Raw genomic sequence first — 14,868 nt, forward strand, 5'->3', positions numbered from 1 at the left:
CCAGAGGTTGTTTCTTTTGGTCCTTCTGAACAAAAAGACCTTTCTTAAAATAAAAAGGTAATACGATTTTTGCTAGCAAAATGAGAAAGATAAGAGATGCATATGTTTTACTATTGGTTGCTGTTCTCCCCATAAATTAATGTGCAATTCTGATTTGTTTTCCTCGTTTCCTGAGCCTGCTTCCTTCCTATTTGGCTCCACTATGCTAGTGGCAAAGCTGCTCATTAGTCATGTACCAGAGACCCATCTTCTCACGAAGAGGAGAATGTATACAGATGATGCATCTTTTTGTTGTTGCTCTTACACATTAAATTCCTTTGACACAACAGGGAAACCAATAAAAAGAAGGATCTGATTCCAAAACTCTCTTATGTTGGTTTTAAACCTGTTAACTGCACTGACATCAATGGAGTGATTCCTGATTTACATCAAAATTGCTGAGAGGAGAATTGTACCTTCTCTCTCTAATTGGTGCAGTACAGTTCTATCTAGCTTTGTTTTCATTACCCAGTCATCCCCATGGCATTTGAAGAACGCTGCAGGGGGATGTCCTTTTGGCTGCTTTTTTGTAGCGTTAAGTAAACTGTAGCTTTCTGCATTAATTGGAGCAGGGAAAGACTTTTGAAAGCGGTAAGGAGATACTAATTTCTGGCAATGTAAGAGTGATGTTGTAGCCATGGTAGTCCAGAAATGGAAAAAAGGAAGAATGTCTTCCATTTAAAAGCCTTGTCTAACTTTATTTCAACTACATAGTTGGTCCAATAAAAGATAGCACCCTAAGAGACCCTATTAATTTATGAAGGAGAGTAAAATACTGCCATCCCAATTGCTCAGACAAGAAAATAAGAGTGTAAGTAAGAAACTTTTCATAGAGGACAACACTGATGCTTGCAAGACACATAGCTAAAGCACTGTGTAGCTTATATTAGAGGGAACAGAGCTGGTGCACAGGCTATAGGAGGGCTCTGAATCTAAGTTGGAAGAAAACTGAGGTCAGACCATCAGCTGGTGTAAAGTGTCATTTTCTGTGCTGATCTTATCTGTTATGTACCACTTGGTTGTTGCTATGAGCATTTTAGTTGTCTATATAGCATGTTCTTGCCTAACTTAAATGCTTTCCTCAATCGTGGCTTAAGGGAATAAGGGGTTTGTGGGGGGTTTTGTGGGGGGGGGGTTTTGCTACTGCTGTTGAGAGTTGCCCAGGTGCCAGTAAATTAGTCATGTATCTGTAACCTCCATCAGATATGAATTTGGCGCATAGTGCTGTGTACAGATCAAAATCTGGTCCTGAACCTCTGACTGAAAATAAATCTATCTGCATTGTGGATGTATGCAGAAGAGAGTGTTCTCTTGTCTCTCTTAGCTTCTAACTAGCCAGATTTCCGTATTTATTTAGCCATTTCTACAGTATGCTTTGCAACTCTCCTTTTTATTTGTTGCTTGGATACTGCATAGAAGCACTCCTTGTTGTATAAATAGCATCCACCAGAGTATATTGCAAAATGAAATTCAAGGTTTTTTTAAAGTGTTTCTTAATTTCTACTAACCTCAGAGCCTTTCTAGTGGGGAAGGATTAGTGACCAAAGCATCCCTTGAAACCACAAATTTAACTCCTGTGAGGTAGTAGCATGGAGGCATGTAAGCCTAGGTTGCCCTGAGAAGAGGGGTGGAGGAGATGAAGCTGATGAAGTAAAAGGAGTGTGGGAGTAGGAATGAGGATGGGAGAAATAGAGCAGATGGTGAAAATCCATCTGTAACATGGAGGTAGTTCTATAGGACCCCGCATAGAAATGCAGAACTTCTCTGTTGGCTAATCCAAGCATGGGTTTTGGAGCCATAAAGATGCAATCTCTGCTGGTGCATATTAGCAGGTGACTACTTTTACCTCCATCCAGGATGCAAGAAGGGGTGAAGTTGTTTTTAAGAGGCAGAAAGAGAAAGAGGATAGAGGCTGAAACAGAGGAGCTCTTAGAAGGAAGAGTTAAGAGCAATCCATTGGGGAAGAAAAATTAAGCCTGAGGTTTGTACACATGCAGGCACACATACCCATACCCACATGCAGTTACCCACTTGCAAAGTTTTATGGGTAAATTTGGGCTATCTGTGTAATATTTATGTGCTCCAGCTAATTGCTACAGCACTTCTAGCTCAGCACTGGGTATTATTGGAATGATAGACGATTCTCAAATTACAGACAAAGCCTGTTTGAAGGGAAGAAGGTTTTAGAAAACAAGAAAATGGATATTTAATTTATGTTGGCATTAAAACCATGTTTTCCAGTGGCAGTTGCTGCACTTGGGACTAAACGACCTCCAACAAAATGATTTTTTCCCTATGTGATTTCTCCCTTTTCTCCAGTATTTCATTTTGACTGTACTGTAGGGTCAGTGCAGCCTGTGCTGTAGTTTCTGCCAGAGCTTTGGCAGAAGAGCTGTATAGTACCCATTTTAAATATTTTGGTACGTAGGCCGAGAGCTCCTGTAATACCTAGTGTCCCTGGTCACTGGCTAAACATGAAGGCACATATTGTTTCTTGCTGAGCACTGGCTGGTAACCATCAGGAAGTGTAATGTATGTCAAACAATAAGCACAATATACTCTGTATACACCAAATAGGAGTGGATCAGTGGGAGAGGGTGGCAGAAATAAAATCTTTCACTTCTGTGTTCCCACCCTCTCCAGCTAGTCTCCATTTTATACAGGAGCAGGTAGAAACTGAATCTGACTCCTATGCTTGAAGCATGTAGTTATGATACAGCAGTGTGAATCTTTTCCTGTCCTCTGTGGGAACTGTAGATATTTGGAATTCAGTTGCAAAAGAGTAAAACTATTGTGTCTTATATAATCCCTCAGGTTCAAACTGTGGCTTGCTTTGCATTGCAATGGAAGGGGAAAATGGCATAGGGCAGCAGTTTCAAACCTTCTCCAGCTTCTAACATTTACAGAACAACAGAAGGAAAAATTAAAATGCTGTAATTTCATTGCTCTCTAATGGTTCAAAAATTAAGGAAATCTCAGAAAACAGTTGGTACTGGGAAAAGGTTGACTTCTTTCCTCCCCTCCCCCCATCCAAAATCACACAGCATTCATTTAGTTGGGTTCACCTTCAGTTTAGTTGGATTCACCCTCAGCATTCATTTAGCTGGATTTACAAAAATTTCCATTTTTTTTCTAGCTCTCAAAAATCTAAATCAATTTCAAATTTTTCCTGCAGAAAATCCAGAGTTGCGTGAACCATTCTCATTCCAAAATTCCACAGGAGAAAAAAGGAGAATTCCTATGTTTGGGGGAAGGGTTCTTTGTGGGGGGATGGGGACAGGGTATTGATGTCTTTAGTTTTCAAGCAGCTTGAATAAACAGTAAACCAAATTTATCCCTGATGTAACTTCCAGGATTTTAATGGTGTTTCACTAGGGTTGCATTTGCCCAGGATTGCTTATCGAAGGTGGTAAGTAAAGCAGCCCCACAGAACTCTGCTTTTTCTACAAGCTGAACCTATACGTAAGTATAGAGTGCTAGTAATTCTCTAGATGTGTTTCTTTGCCTGCATAGACAGCGTGAAGGTGATGTAATTCATAAAAGCATGATGGGATTTCAGTAGGATTACTGACCCATGTGTGTTTTAACCCATCAGTGGATTTACATACCTAACAGCCATTCCAGCATGTGTTCCACTACTGCCAGTGCTGCTGCATTGATAACCTCAACTCTCCACCAACGTTTGGAGCTTCATAAACTCTTAACAATGTGAAACCTAAAATCTGGCAGAACTGTCCTGGTTTCTCTAGGAAGTTGATACTCAGGTCAGAGTTGTCAAAAGGTTTGCAAGAGCTTTGTCCGACTGGCCTGGACTTCATCTCTAAAGTTTGCATGGTCATTTTGAGTGTGCAGGGTAAAGTGTGTGTCTGATGCTCATGGTGAAGTTTTAGGGGTGCCAGCACAGATAGAGTGATACCAAAGTAAATGGCAGGATGACTTTGGGGAAAACAAAAGCGCTGCATCTTAGATCCATGGATTTCCCAATTGCAAATGCCAACATTCGTGAGAATGGACAAGTGTAGGGACCTTCAAAGGACACACAAGGAATTACATTTTTAAAGTAAATACATACATACTTCACATTGAACACTAACATGGGGTGTTTTTGCAGGAATGGGTTCAACAGCAGATTGGTCAGAGTTGAATTTCTGCTAAAGAAACCAGGGCAAATGAGACAAGAAGCACAGAGGTGGCTGAGTTTTATTGTTCTTACTTAATCAAAATGGTGTATGGCAAGCCTAAGAGTCTTAGACTGGGCTGCAACTAGCAAGTACCATAAACAAGTAAAGAAAGATAAATGCTTCTCAGTTGTGATAAAAGTAGCACAACCAGGGACTAGAAATATAATTAGTTTTATAAATGACAAATGTGAAGAGCTTAAAAAAAAGAAAATAAAAACATATCTCAACAAAAATCAAATCCTTGTGTCTTCAGATGATTTAAAAACATCTATTTACAATAGCATTATTAGGACAAACAGAGAATTTTAAGCAAGTAGAAGTACTGTATAGCAAGACTTTTCAAATGAGCTAGCATTCGTCTGCCATGTAATGTTTTCCTAGAAAAATACAGAGGAAAATTAGCTTAACTCTTACAAGAAACATATACTGACTTCAGTGGTGTAGAACCAGTTACAAAATTAAAAAAAAAACAAACCCTTCAGATTTTGATGTAAAGCAAAGTAGGTAAGGATTAGTTGCTAGGAGAATGATTCTAAATAAAAAATGAATATTTTAAGCCTAAATACTTACCTTGGAGCTGAATGGACAAATATGCATTTGTATTTATTTTGCTCTCATATGATCTATATTTATAAAAATGACATGTTTGCTGTGAAACGAATTTGTTGGTTACAGTATCTTACCACTGTTACCTGCAGAAGGAGAGAGGGAATTAAGTCAGTACACTGATTTTAAGATGATGTGCATCTGATTTTTTCTGTTCCTGCTGCTTTGTCTATGATACAAAATTTATAGAAAGCAGGCAGCTCTTGAGAGTTAAAGTTGTAATGCTACAAATAGTTTTAAATATAAGATGAATAGTTATTTTTTAGATATTGCACTCCAAAAAATTATTATTCTGGCCAAAACATCTACTACTATAGAATGTATGGAGCTAGATTCTACTCTTGGTTACACTGGTTTAAACCTGAAGTAACACCCATAAAGTCAGTGGGGTCAAATCTAGCCCAGATGCTATGGTTTGTTGCTGTTATGCTAAATAGGTTAAATCTTTACCCTTTTAGGGAGAGTAGGAACTGTTATGTGACTTGCATGGCATTTTAAATTAATAAATCACCCTTGTTATCATTCCCTAGCTAAGTAGGTAGCAATGAGGGAATTTACAAGGGCAAACATGAGTGGAAAGGAAAGACAGGGATGATGATTAACTAGAAATCTGTAATTATTGTAAGCTCTAGCTTGCATACTGCTTCCCTCTACAATGGTAATTGCCTTTTACTAAGTTATGATTTTACTGGTTTATTTCAGAGGATGAGGGGACAAAAAATGCATATGCTTTACAGTTTTAGAATAGCTAGGGGTGCCTTGTGCATTAGGGGTGTTCTTGCATAAGGCAATTGAAATTGAATACAGGTTTCCCTCGATTTATGTGGGTTCTTTATATGCAAATTTGCTCTTATTTGGCGAGCATGTTTAGACCCATAATTTGTTATATGCGAGGTAAATTCACTCTTATGCTATCAGCATAGATACCCTCCTGCCCAAACAGGTAGGTCTGTGGGGGGAGGGCAAAGGGCCGTGGCCCCACTCACCACAGCCCTGGGAGCAGCTGACACCAGCTGTCTGCACCATGGATGGTGCAGCGGTGAGTGGTGACAGGCGGAGCACAGAGCAGCCCAGTGGTTGCAGGCAACTGGCACCAGCTGCTCCTGGGGCCGCTGCAGCCAGGGCTGGGGTGAGTGCCACCCTGTTCCCTCTCCTTTGCTGTCTTGTGCAGCCCTGGGAGCACACCCCTCCCCCCACCCCTTCCCCAGTCCCAGCCTCCCTCCCTCCCTCCCCGCCATGAGAACCTATCCCTATTTGATACTGTAAAGTGGGTTCACTTTATGCAAATTTGATTTATGTGCTGTTCTCTGGGAACGCATGTACAGCATAAATCAAAGGAAACCCATACATACTTTTTAAAGATGGGAGAACTAGATCATTTTTCTGAACCCTTAGGTGTCCCTCATACTAGTTAATCTCATTAGTGACCACCAAAATATTAACATTTTATTCAGATCCTTAATAGCTGACATTGGATTTCTGGTTGTTTTGAAGCTGACACAAATGGGGCAGAATTACAGTTGTTTGAGTAATATTAATCATGCATGCAGCTTTGTAGGTAGTTTGTGAAGAAAAGCTTGAAATAGAAACTTAATTTGGAATATTCATCTTTTCTACTTTTATGGAAAGAACATCAGCTGTTCCCTTAAAGGGTTTTTTATTTTTTGGGTGAAGGAAGTGATACATTTCTTCAACTGTAACTCTGAGGTAGCACCATATTTTGACTGGAAATTTCCTTATGTTTTTTAAAGTTTAAGATTTATTTCCTTTTACAGACTTTACACTGGAACAGTGGCATGCCATGAAAGCTATGTAGGTCTGGAACTTGTGTTCTGGATAGCTTCCTGTCTTTGTCATTTCTACCCCTTTGTCATCAGCATGGGGTGACAACTGTTCTGTCCATCATGAGGTTTTGTAAAGCTTCAATTGGGCCATGTGCAGTTTACATTGTACATCCAAACTGATACATGCTGCATATATGTGTGGCTAAGTGAGTAATCCCCCATGTTTACTTAGTACCTTTAAGAACAACGAAGATGCTTAAGTTATTACTGCTTGTGAAAAGGGGAAATGAAACTTTAAGTGTGGGTTGATTTGTTTATGAAAGATGCTGCCTGGAAGACTGTTAGGAGGATCTGTAAAGAAATGAAGTTGTCATTTAAGAAACCTGTTGTATCTGAAACTCAACATGCCATTTGCTCCACACATCCCACAAAAACCTCAAATCATGGTGAGCTCTGATATGCAGAATTGCAGCTCAGTTGGATTTGCTTTTGCGTTAAAGCTGGGCCTGTACTCAGAAGCTGTTTTTAACATTAATTGTGAAGGTATTAGTTTCCCTCTGTAATATACCACAGAATTAGTATTGTTAAGGATTTTTGTTCAGTTAAAATAAACAACTGTTGAAAAGTCTGAAAATGAGAAGCAAGCCAAAGGCTTGATGCACATGCTAGCCTTGGGGTGGATTCAGTGTATTGGCATCTAACAGCAGTAAACAAGTACTAGACTAGCTAATTTTGGAGTCAATAGCAAATTAATGTATTAGGGTTTCTGTTACTAGAGCAAAATTGGGAACTGGCACAATTTCCAGTTGTGAGAAATCTTGCTCCATCTGGTATAGAGCCTCAGAAATACAGACAGAATGCATTTGCTTCTCACTTTTCATTGCTTTATCACTGAAGTGCTAAATGGAGCCTGTAAATATATATATATACACATTGAACCTAGTGGAGCATAAATAATACTTCTGCAGCTGACTCAGTGGCACCCAGTGATCAGTGCCATCCAAACAGCTAATATGCTTATCAAAGAAATCTAACACATATGTCTCTCAAAGACTTACCAGGCTGCCCACATGGCAACTTGGATGGCAAGAGGAGTGAGGGCAAAAGTTAAAGTAAATGAGGTCCAGTTAGTCCTCCATAAAGCACTAGTGTATTTTTCCATAACACATATTCACATATTAACTTAATGAAACAAAATGTTTAGAAATACAGGCCTCCTTCCACTTCCAGCAGACCCCACCTTGAGTTGGTGGATAGGAAGAGGTATTGTAGAACGTGTATTGCTCTATATCTGCTGCAATTTCTGCTATTTCACCCTATTTGGCGTTGGATAGACTGAGATCTGGACCTTGACTTGTAAAGGGAAGCTAGAGTACATCTTCATTAGGGAGCACCTATTACCTTTTCACAGTCTGACGTACCTGAAACCCAGTAGCTGAGCACTTGGAATATTGCATACTTTGTCCTGGGTTTCAGCTACCTTGGAGTAGAAGTAAAGGGCATGATATGAAACCAAATTCAGTGAAATCTAGATTAATGTTTTGGCTTGGAAAACACAGCTTACTATAAAAGACTTGCTTTAATTTTTTTTTCCCTAAGAAGTTTACAGAAAGATAAATGCCCTGCACAGGAGAACAAAAAAAAAAAAAATCAATATATAAGGCATTTACATTAACACAATATCATTACCACCATTGGGGAAAAATACAGGCCGTCAGGGCTCTTCACAGACAATGATTTAGCAACTCTATTTAGTATACTGCAGACATTATCACATTCTAATCACTAACTGGGACCCATGAGAAAAGAATGTTTCATCCAGTACAACCCCAGGGGTATTCCAGGGATGAAATTCAGGTGAAATTTAACAAATTCAGAACTGAGCCCCACAGGGGACAATCAGGAATTTAAGTTTGCACTTTTCTGGTTTCAATAGTATTACTCAAGTAATTATCTTCATTGTTAAATATGTCCCTGTTCTCTTATCAGTATTGAACTTTGGTATATCAGTCTAGGCTTGCATAGCAACACCTGTTTGTCAAGGGTGGGACTATAATTGAGTTGATAGGCCCAGGGGTATATGCATTTGCCTGTAGACTGTGGGGAAAGGCTTTTGTGTAAGTGTAATATATTGGTCAGACTTCCCAGCCAACAGGTAAATTATTGTAGAAGGAAAAACTGTAAGAAAAAAAGTATTTGAGGTGGAGACAGGCCTGTACAGGTATACTGGGAACAGACCTTCTTGAACTTTGGGAAAGATAAGCTCTAGTTACAGATTTCACAGCCCCAAACCATCTTGTGATTTCATACTTTGTTATCGTTAATTGTTCTCCTGTGGAATTCATACTTTCGTTTCTCCTCCTTCCCTGCACGTGAGATCAGATGGTTGCTACTGCACTGTGTGCATTTCATACAGCTTTCTGTACATTTCAGATGCGGCTGGCTGTACAGATCATCAGGCAAAGGTTTTAGCAGGAATGTAGTTACTGGTCTTAGTGGTAGCAGAGCATTGTTCTGTCAAGTTATGGTGTCCTTCCTCCAGCAGTGTCCTGGAGCTTTTGAAGAAGATGCAGCTTTCCTGGCACTGTTGCTACATCCCCATTGCATGAATATGTAAACCTTCATTCATGCAATACTTCAAGTTAGATAAATAGTCTTACCTAACCCTCACAGGCAGTTTATTCCCTAAACTCAAGATTCTTTATAGTTATATTAGTTTACATACCTAACACTTACTTATTTATGGACATTGATTAATCCCATTCAAATCTAGTATGTAGTGCTACAAGTGTACATGGTTCTCAGAAGGCAAAGGGCAAGGTATTTAAAAGCACCAAAGGGACTGAGGCTTGCATGGAGACCAGCCTGGGACCCATGTGGACAGGGCATGCTTGGCCAGGCAGATGGGATGGGGCCTGGGTAGGCGGGAAGTAGCATCCACCCACCCACGGAGCAGGACAGGCAAGCTGGTCCTGGGATTGCATGGTGTGGATAGCACAGGGCATGGGCCAAGGGCAGAGTGGGGAGCAGATCATGGGTGTGTCCTGAGCTAGACCCACACTGTTACCACCCTGTAACCCTAGCCCTGCCAACCTGTCCTGCTCCCGGATGCTGTTCCCCGCCCACTTGCAGCCATATCCTATCCACTTGTCCAAGTGCGCCCTGCCCATAGGGGTCCCTGGCCGGTCACCATGGAGACCCTGCCCGCTCTGTCTAGTGCCCTCAGTGGTGGGTGGAGGGCCTGGGGCTGGGTAGGACCAGTTCCCTTAAGCCTGCAGCAGCTCACCTAAACTGCTTAAGTGGCCCTCCAGCCCAAATAATTACCCAGCCCTACAGTAGCAGTATAAGCTCTGCTTTAGGTTCAGTTACTCCAATATAAGATCCTCTATCTTTCTTTATACTTCGCTTTGCCAAAATAAGCTCTACTCAGATCAGCAGTTTGATGTATTATTGTTGTAACAGTGCCTAATCTAAAAGCACTTTGCCAGTTTAACTATGCCAGAAAACTGTCAGTGAAACTTTTAAATGTAGCCAGGACCTGGGGAGCACATGAACTTTCAGTCAGACTAGTGTGGGTGCTTTTGGAAACCTCATTTTGAGGTTTCCTCACAAGGGGCTGATGCACATCGCTCCTGTGGAAGTCTGTGGGTGTATAGCACTGTTCAGGATCAGACCACTGGGCATTTGTTCACAGGTGCATCTGTTATGGCTGATTGGGAGGAGAACTAGGGCTTCATAAAGTCTGTGGGAGTAGGTGGGCTTTCTCCTACTGAATGTGTCCTCACATTTACTGCATGACTAAAAACTTGTAAAATGGCAGAAGCAAAACAAAGGCAACATTTCAAAATGCTAAACAAGGGATGGGTGTGAGAGGAGGAGGGAAAGGAATTTGAAAAGGCAAGAAATTAAAAAAAAAAAATGCTTGAGTGAACATCAGCAGCATTATTTTTTAAAAACAGGGAAACATGGGAATGCCTATGGGGAATTTGGCATTGGAACTGATGGCTGCAACTTTATAGTGGAGAGAGGTGATGGCTGTGAGGAGAATGCTGCTGAAGGAAAGCTGATACACCATATCTAATACCATCCATGATCATTGAGGTTTGAGAAATGCTCTTTCTTCCATGTTTATCATTGTTCACTTATAGAATAATAGAAAATGAGGGAAGGTTGGAAGGAAGCTTTAGGAGGTCATGTAGTCCAGTGTTTCTCAACCTTTTTCGTTCTGGGACCCATTTGCCAAAATGGATGGCTTGTCTCAACCCATACCCCCCTGGCCCTGCCAGTGCCTGACCCAAAGTCCCCTGTTGGTGCCCTTTACCCCCAAGCCACAGTCCCCTGGCTCTGCTGGTGCCCCTCACCCACAAGTCACAGCTCCTTGCCTGCCCTCCCAGACCAAGCTGGTGTCCCTCACTCCTGACCCACAGTCCCCTGCCCCTCCCCCAGCCCTGCCGGAAGGGGCCTCCAGCTGCTCCCATCCTGCTTGGGCCAGTGTGAGCAGTGAATGTGGGTCCCTGTGTGTATGGGCACCAGCCCTGTGCCACCTGCCCCGGCACGCAGCTGCCCACTGTGAAGAACTGCCTCCGCTGATGGGCCAGGCACCTTCTCCTTGCTGGTCCCCCTGCCCAGCTTCAGCCCGGTGTCTGGCCTCTGTCCTCAGCACAGACACAGACAGACACACCCCGTCTAGACAGCCCCCTAGACTTTCATCTCCTGCTCCCCATAGACTTCCCTGTGTCCAGCGGCTGCGGCTGCTCCCATGCGGCATTGCCTGTATGCTGGCCATGTGCAGTTGTGCACACAGATGCATGTGTGCCTGCCTCCAAAAGTAGTGCTTGCAGGCTGGAATGCTGCCAGCCTGCAAGGGGAATCCCATGCTTTTGCAGGTTTTTCTGGGACTTCCTTGTGACCCTTTCAAATATTCTTGTGGGTTGCGACCCACCAATTGAGAAACACTGATCTAGTCCCACCCCTTGCTCAAAGCAGGACCATCCCCAACTAGATCATCCCAGCCAGGATCTTTATCGAGCCGGGCCTTAAACACCTCCAAGGATGAAGATCCCACCACCTCTCTAGGTGACCTGTTCCAGTGCTTCACCACTCTCCTAGTGAGAGAATTTTTCCTAATATCCAACCTAAACTCCCCTTGCTGCAACTTGAGAACATTCTTCCTTGTTCTGTCGCTTATATTCTGGCAGTTGTGCGGGCTGGGAGCGGTCCGAGGCCCTCGGGGGCGCTCGGCAGGCTGTGGCCAGCAGCCCTGGCACGCAGGTCGGGGAATGCAGGCCGACGGACTAGAATTAGGCACGGACGCTTAGCGGTTGATTAAAGATTATTTTACTTACACCGTAGATGGTCGCGGTGCAGGCAGGAAAACTTGCTTGAGTTGCAGTTACAGATAAAACAAAACAAAACTCGAACCTGCAGGGCACGAGAGTACGTCGCAAGGGGTTTTCGGCGACGGGAAGATGCAAGACACGAGAGTACGTCGCAAGGGGTTTTCGGCGACGGGAAGATAAACCTGCAGGACTCGAACCCGGACAGAGCTCTGGATACACTCACACGAAGTTTGCTAGGCTCCGTGGAACTAGGGCGCAGGGAAGGGGTTCGTCGAGGGATCGTTCGGCAACAGGGAGAGGCCAGAGGTTGATCAGACCTCTATAGCCTTCTTAAGGCACACGCTGGGTTCGATAGGCTCCGCAGCGCTTAGAGTCCTTCACAAGACGTGAAGCCCTCCTTCTCCTTCAGATGGTTGTGGAGTCCTCCCTTGCGAGGTTCTCCTCGGAGTTCTCCAACTTCGGCAGAAACCGCTCAAGCCTCTTATACGGCTAGAAACCCAATCGCTAGCCGCCACGTGGGAATAATTTAGAGCTGGCCAATAGTGGGACACAAATTTGCACGCGGGTGGCAGGAACTCCTTTGTACCGTGCATTTCTCTTTGCAACTGAGAAGTGCACCCTGCAAAGAAAGCTCCGAGTGGGGAAATAATTTAGCAGTGCCGAAGCACGCACAAACAAAATCACACCCTTGGGTTGTGACAGCAGTGTCTAGAGGCTCCAAACCAGGCAACAAGACACCCCTGGCTTGGCATGAAAAATAGGAAGCGCTTCTGTTGTACTTCAGGTGCATGCACTATGGAGAACGATTAGTCTCTCAGTATATAGGCAGGCAGCTGGGAGAGGGGACTTCCCATTGCAAAATGCAGAGGAGACCTTCAAGGAAAGGAATGAACAGACAGGGAATGGAGAGGGTTTGTTGCTTCTAGGGGTGTTTCTGCCAGGGATTTCACCCCGGCTTGGTGCTTCTGGGGTGTTTTTTACAAGGGGTTTCACTCCCTGGTAAGCCTGTATGTGGAAGGCCTAGTGCCAAACACTGAAGGAGTGGTGATTATAGCCATGTTGGTGTAGGCACTAGGATTGCCAGCTCCGTTTGACTCTGTTCTGGAAGGTTTTTGGAATGCCAAACTGCCCGCAACACACAACGTGAACGTGCCCATGTACTTGTGTATAATGGTTATGGATTATGGTGCATAGACTTTGTCAGGAAGGCAAATGCACATGACTGTTACATTTTAAATTGCTTCTTGGCCTCTTAAACGCTCAGAGCAAGCGTAATCTATGCTTACCTGGCAAGGGAAACACTGTGACCATGGAGGCAGTCTTCCTAGCCACACTGGGGAAGACCGCTCTCCTGGCTCAGGGATAGTACCTGCTAAGGTAATGTATAGTAAACCTCCCACTTAGCTGCTGGAGTAGGAAGGTCTTGGCTTTAAGCCCTCTTTATGAAAAGGGGAGAGTGTTCCCTGGCTTGCCCTTGGGGCCTTATGGTTGAGGGCAACCAAAACTTGGGGGCATCCAGACCCCAAGCCTCTGGGCTTCAGCCTGCAGGTAGGATGCCTGCCAAAGGTTTTGAGAACATCTGAAGCCCCAGATGGGAGTGGAGGATGTTTGCTGGTGGTAGGGCCACTTCTGGTTCTGGACTGACTCATGGATTTGGAATTAGTTTTGGCTCATTTGGTTTGGAATATGGAAAATTAAAAAATAATTATTTTAAAACATGAATAACGTGCCCCCCCCTGACGCTGGGGGGTGGAGGGGGGGCATAGCAACTGCTTGCAGATGGTGGCAGCAAGTGGGGAGCTCCCCCACAGGTGGTTGCAGTCGTGTTGGTGGCGGTGGGGGGTGAGTGCCAACTGGCACAGTCAGTGACCACCCAGATGCCTTCGGCTGGGAGGGGGTGGTGAGCAGGGTCTGCTGGCTGAGCTGCTGGCGGTGTTGGCAGCGGGGGAAGGTAGAGATGGTGAGGGGCAACTGCCCGTAAGTGCCACTGGCATTGTTGGTGGCACTTGTTTCAGGGGGTGCACCTGTGTGCACCCCCTAAGCATTGCCAATGTTGTAAAACCTCCTGGCCTACTGTATAAATCAGATGCAACATTTAAATATTTATTTTAACGAATGCCTTATCATTTCTCTCCCGGGTGCCTCTCACCAGCCTCCTGGAGACAAATCTCCAGTCCTGGCTGGCTGGCCACCCTAGTAAGGGCACGAGCATGGAGGGGGCTCTGGGGGTAGATGCGGGATTAGCCCGACTAGCCGGCTTGCTCGGGGCACCAAGCCCCGTCCCTTGGGCTTGTGCGAGGCAGGAGAAGCGCTCTGCTCTCCGGGCCGGAGTAACCCGAGTCCTGGCGGCGACATGAGGCGCTTAACAAAGGGCTGTAATTCCAGCAGCCCGGGCGGGCGGCGGCTCCCCCCGGCCCTCGGCAGCGCCCCGCTCCTGCCTGCCTGGCGCGCCCAGCCCGAGGGCGGGAAGGGAGAGAAGGGCAGGGCCGGCCCCGCTGCGCCTCTGGGCGGCTCCTCGCCCTCCCGTGGTGCAGCCGCCGCTCTCTCCCGCCCCGCGCCTATGCTAATGCCGTGACATCAGCAGGCGAGGCCCTGCAGGCAGTGGCTGCAGCGCGTGCTGCCGGCCCGGGGGTGTGCGCGGGCTCCACGCTGCCTCCTTGCAGCCCGGGCGCGGCGCTGGGCACAGGCGCAGGGGTAGAGGCAGGTGTGCGGGCCTGGCGGTGCCGGATGTCGCCCTCGTGGCGCGGCTTGTAGATGGAAGTGCAGAAAGCAGGCAGCATGCCCGGGCCGCTGTCTCCCGGCTACGCCGCGCAGGTGCCCTACAACTACAACCAGCTGGAAGGGAGGTTCAAGCAGCTGCAAGGTAGGAGGCCGGCGGGGTTGCTAAGCTGCGCGGCCTCCAAACACGCCGGCTGGGAG

General features: G+C 45.1%; 1 protein-coding gene across 2 annotated transcripts in view; it reads left to right on the forward strand.

The window, feature by feature from the left end:
• SPTBN1 (spectrin beta, non-erythrocytic 1) overlaps positions 1-14,868 on the forward strand; it is a 200,417-nt gene that overhangs the window by 71,018 nt on the left and 114,531 nt on the right. The window contains exon 1 of one of the 2 annotated variants that reach the window (XM_006274440.4): positions 14,610-14,812. The exons of the other annotated variant lie outside the window; for it this stretch is intronic. Coding sequence (XP_006274502.2) covers positions 14,704-14,812 — 109 coding nt within the window. The 5' untranslated portion in view covers positions 14,610-14,703. Of the gene's footprint in view, positions 1-14,609; positions 14,813-14,868 lie in introns of those variants that run through there. 2 annotated transcript variants of the gene reach the window in all.

The sequence above is a fragment of the Alligator mississippiensis genome, chromosome 1, assembly GCF_030867095.1.
Source record: "Alligator mississippiensis isolate rAllMis1 chromosome 1, rAllMis1, whole genome shotgun sequence".
NCBI lineage: Eukaryota > Metazoa > Chordata > Crocodylia > Alligatoridae > Alligator > Alligator mississippiensis.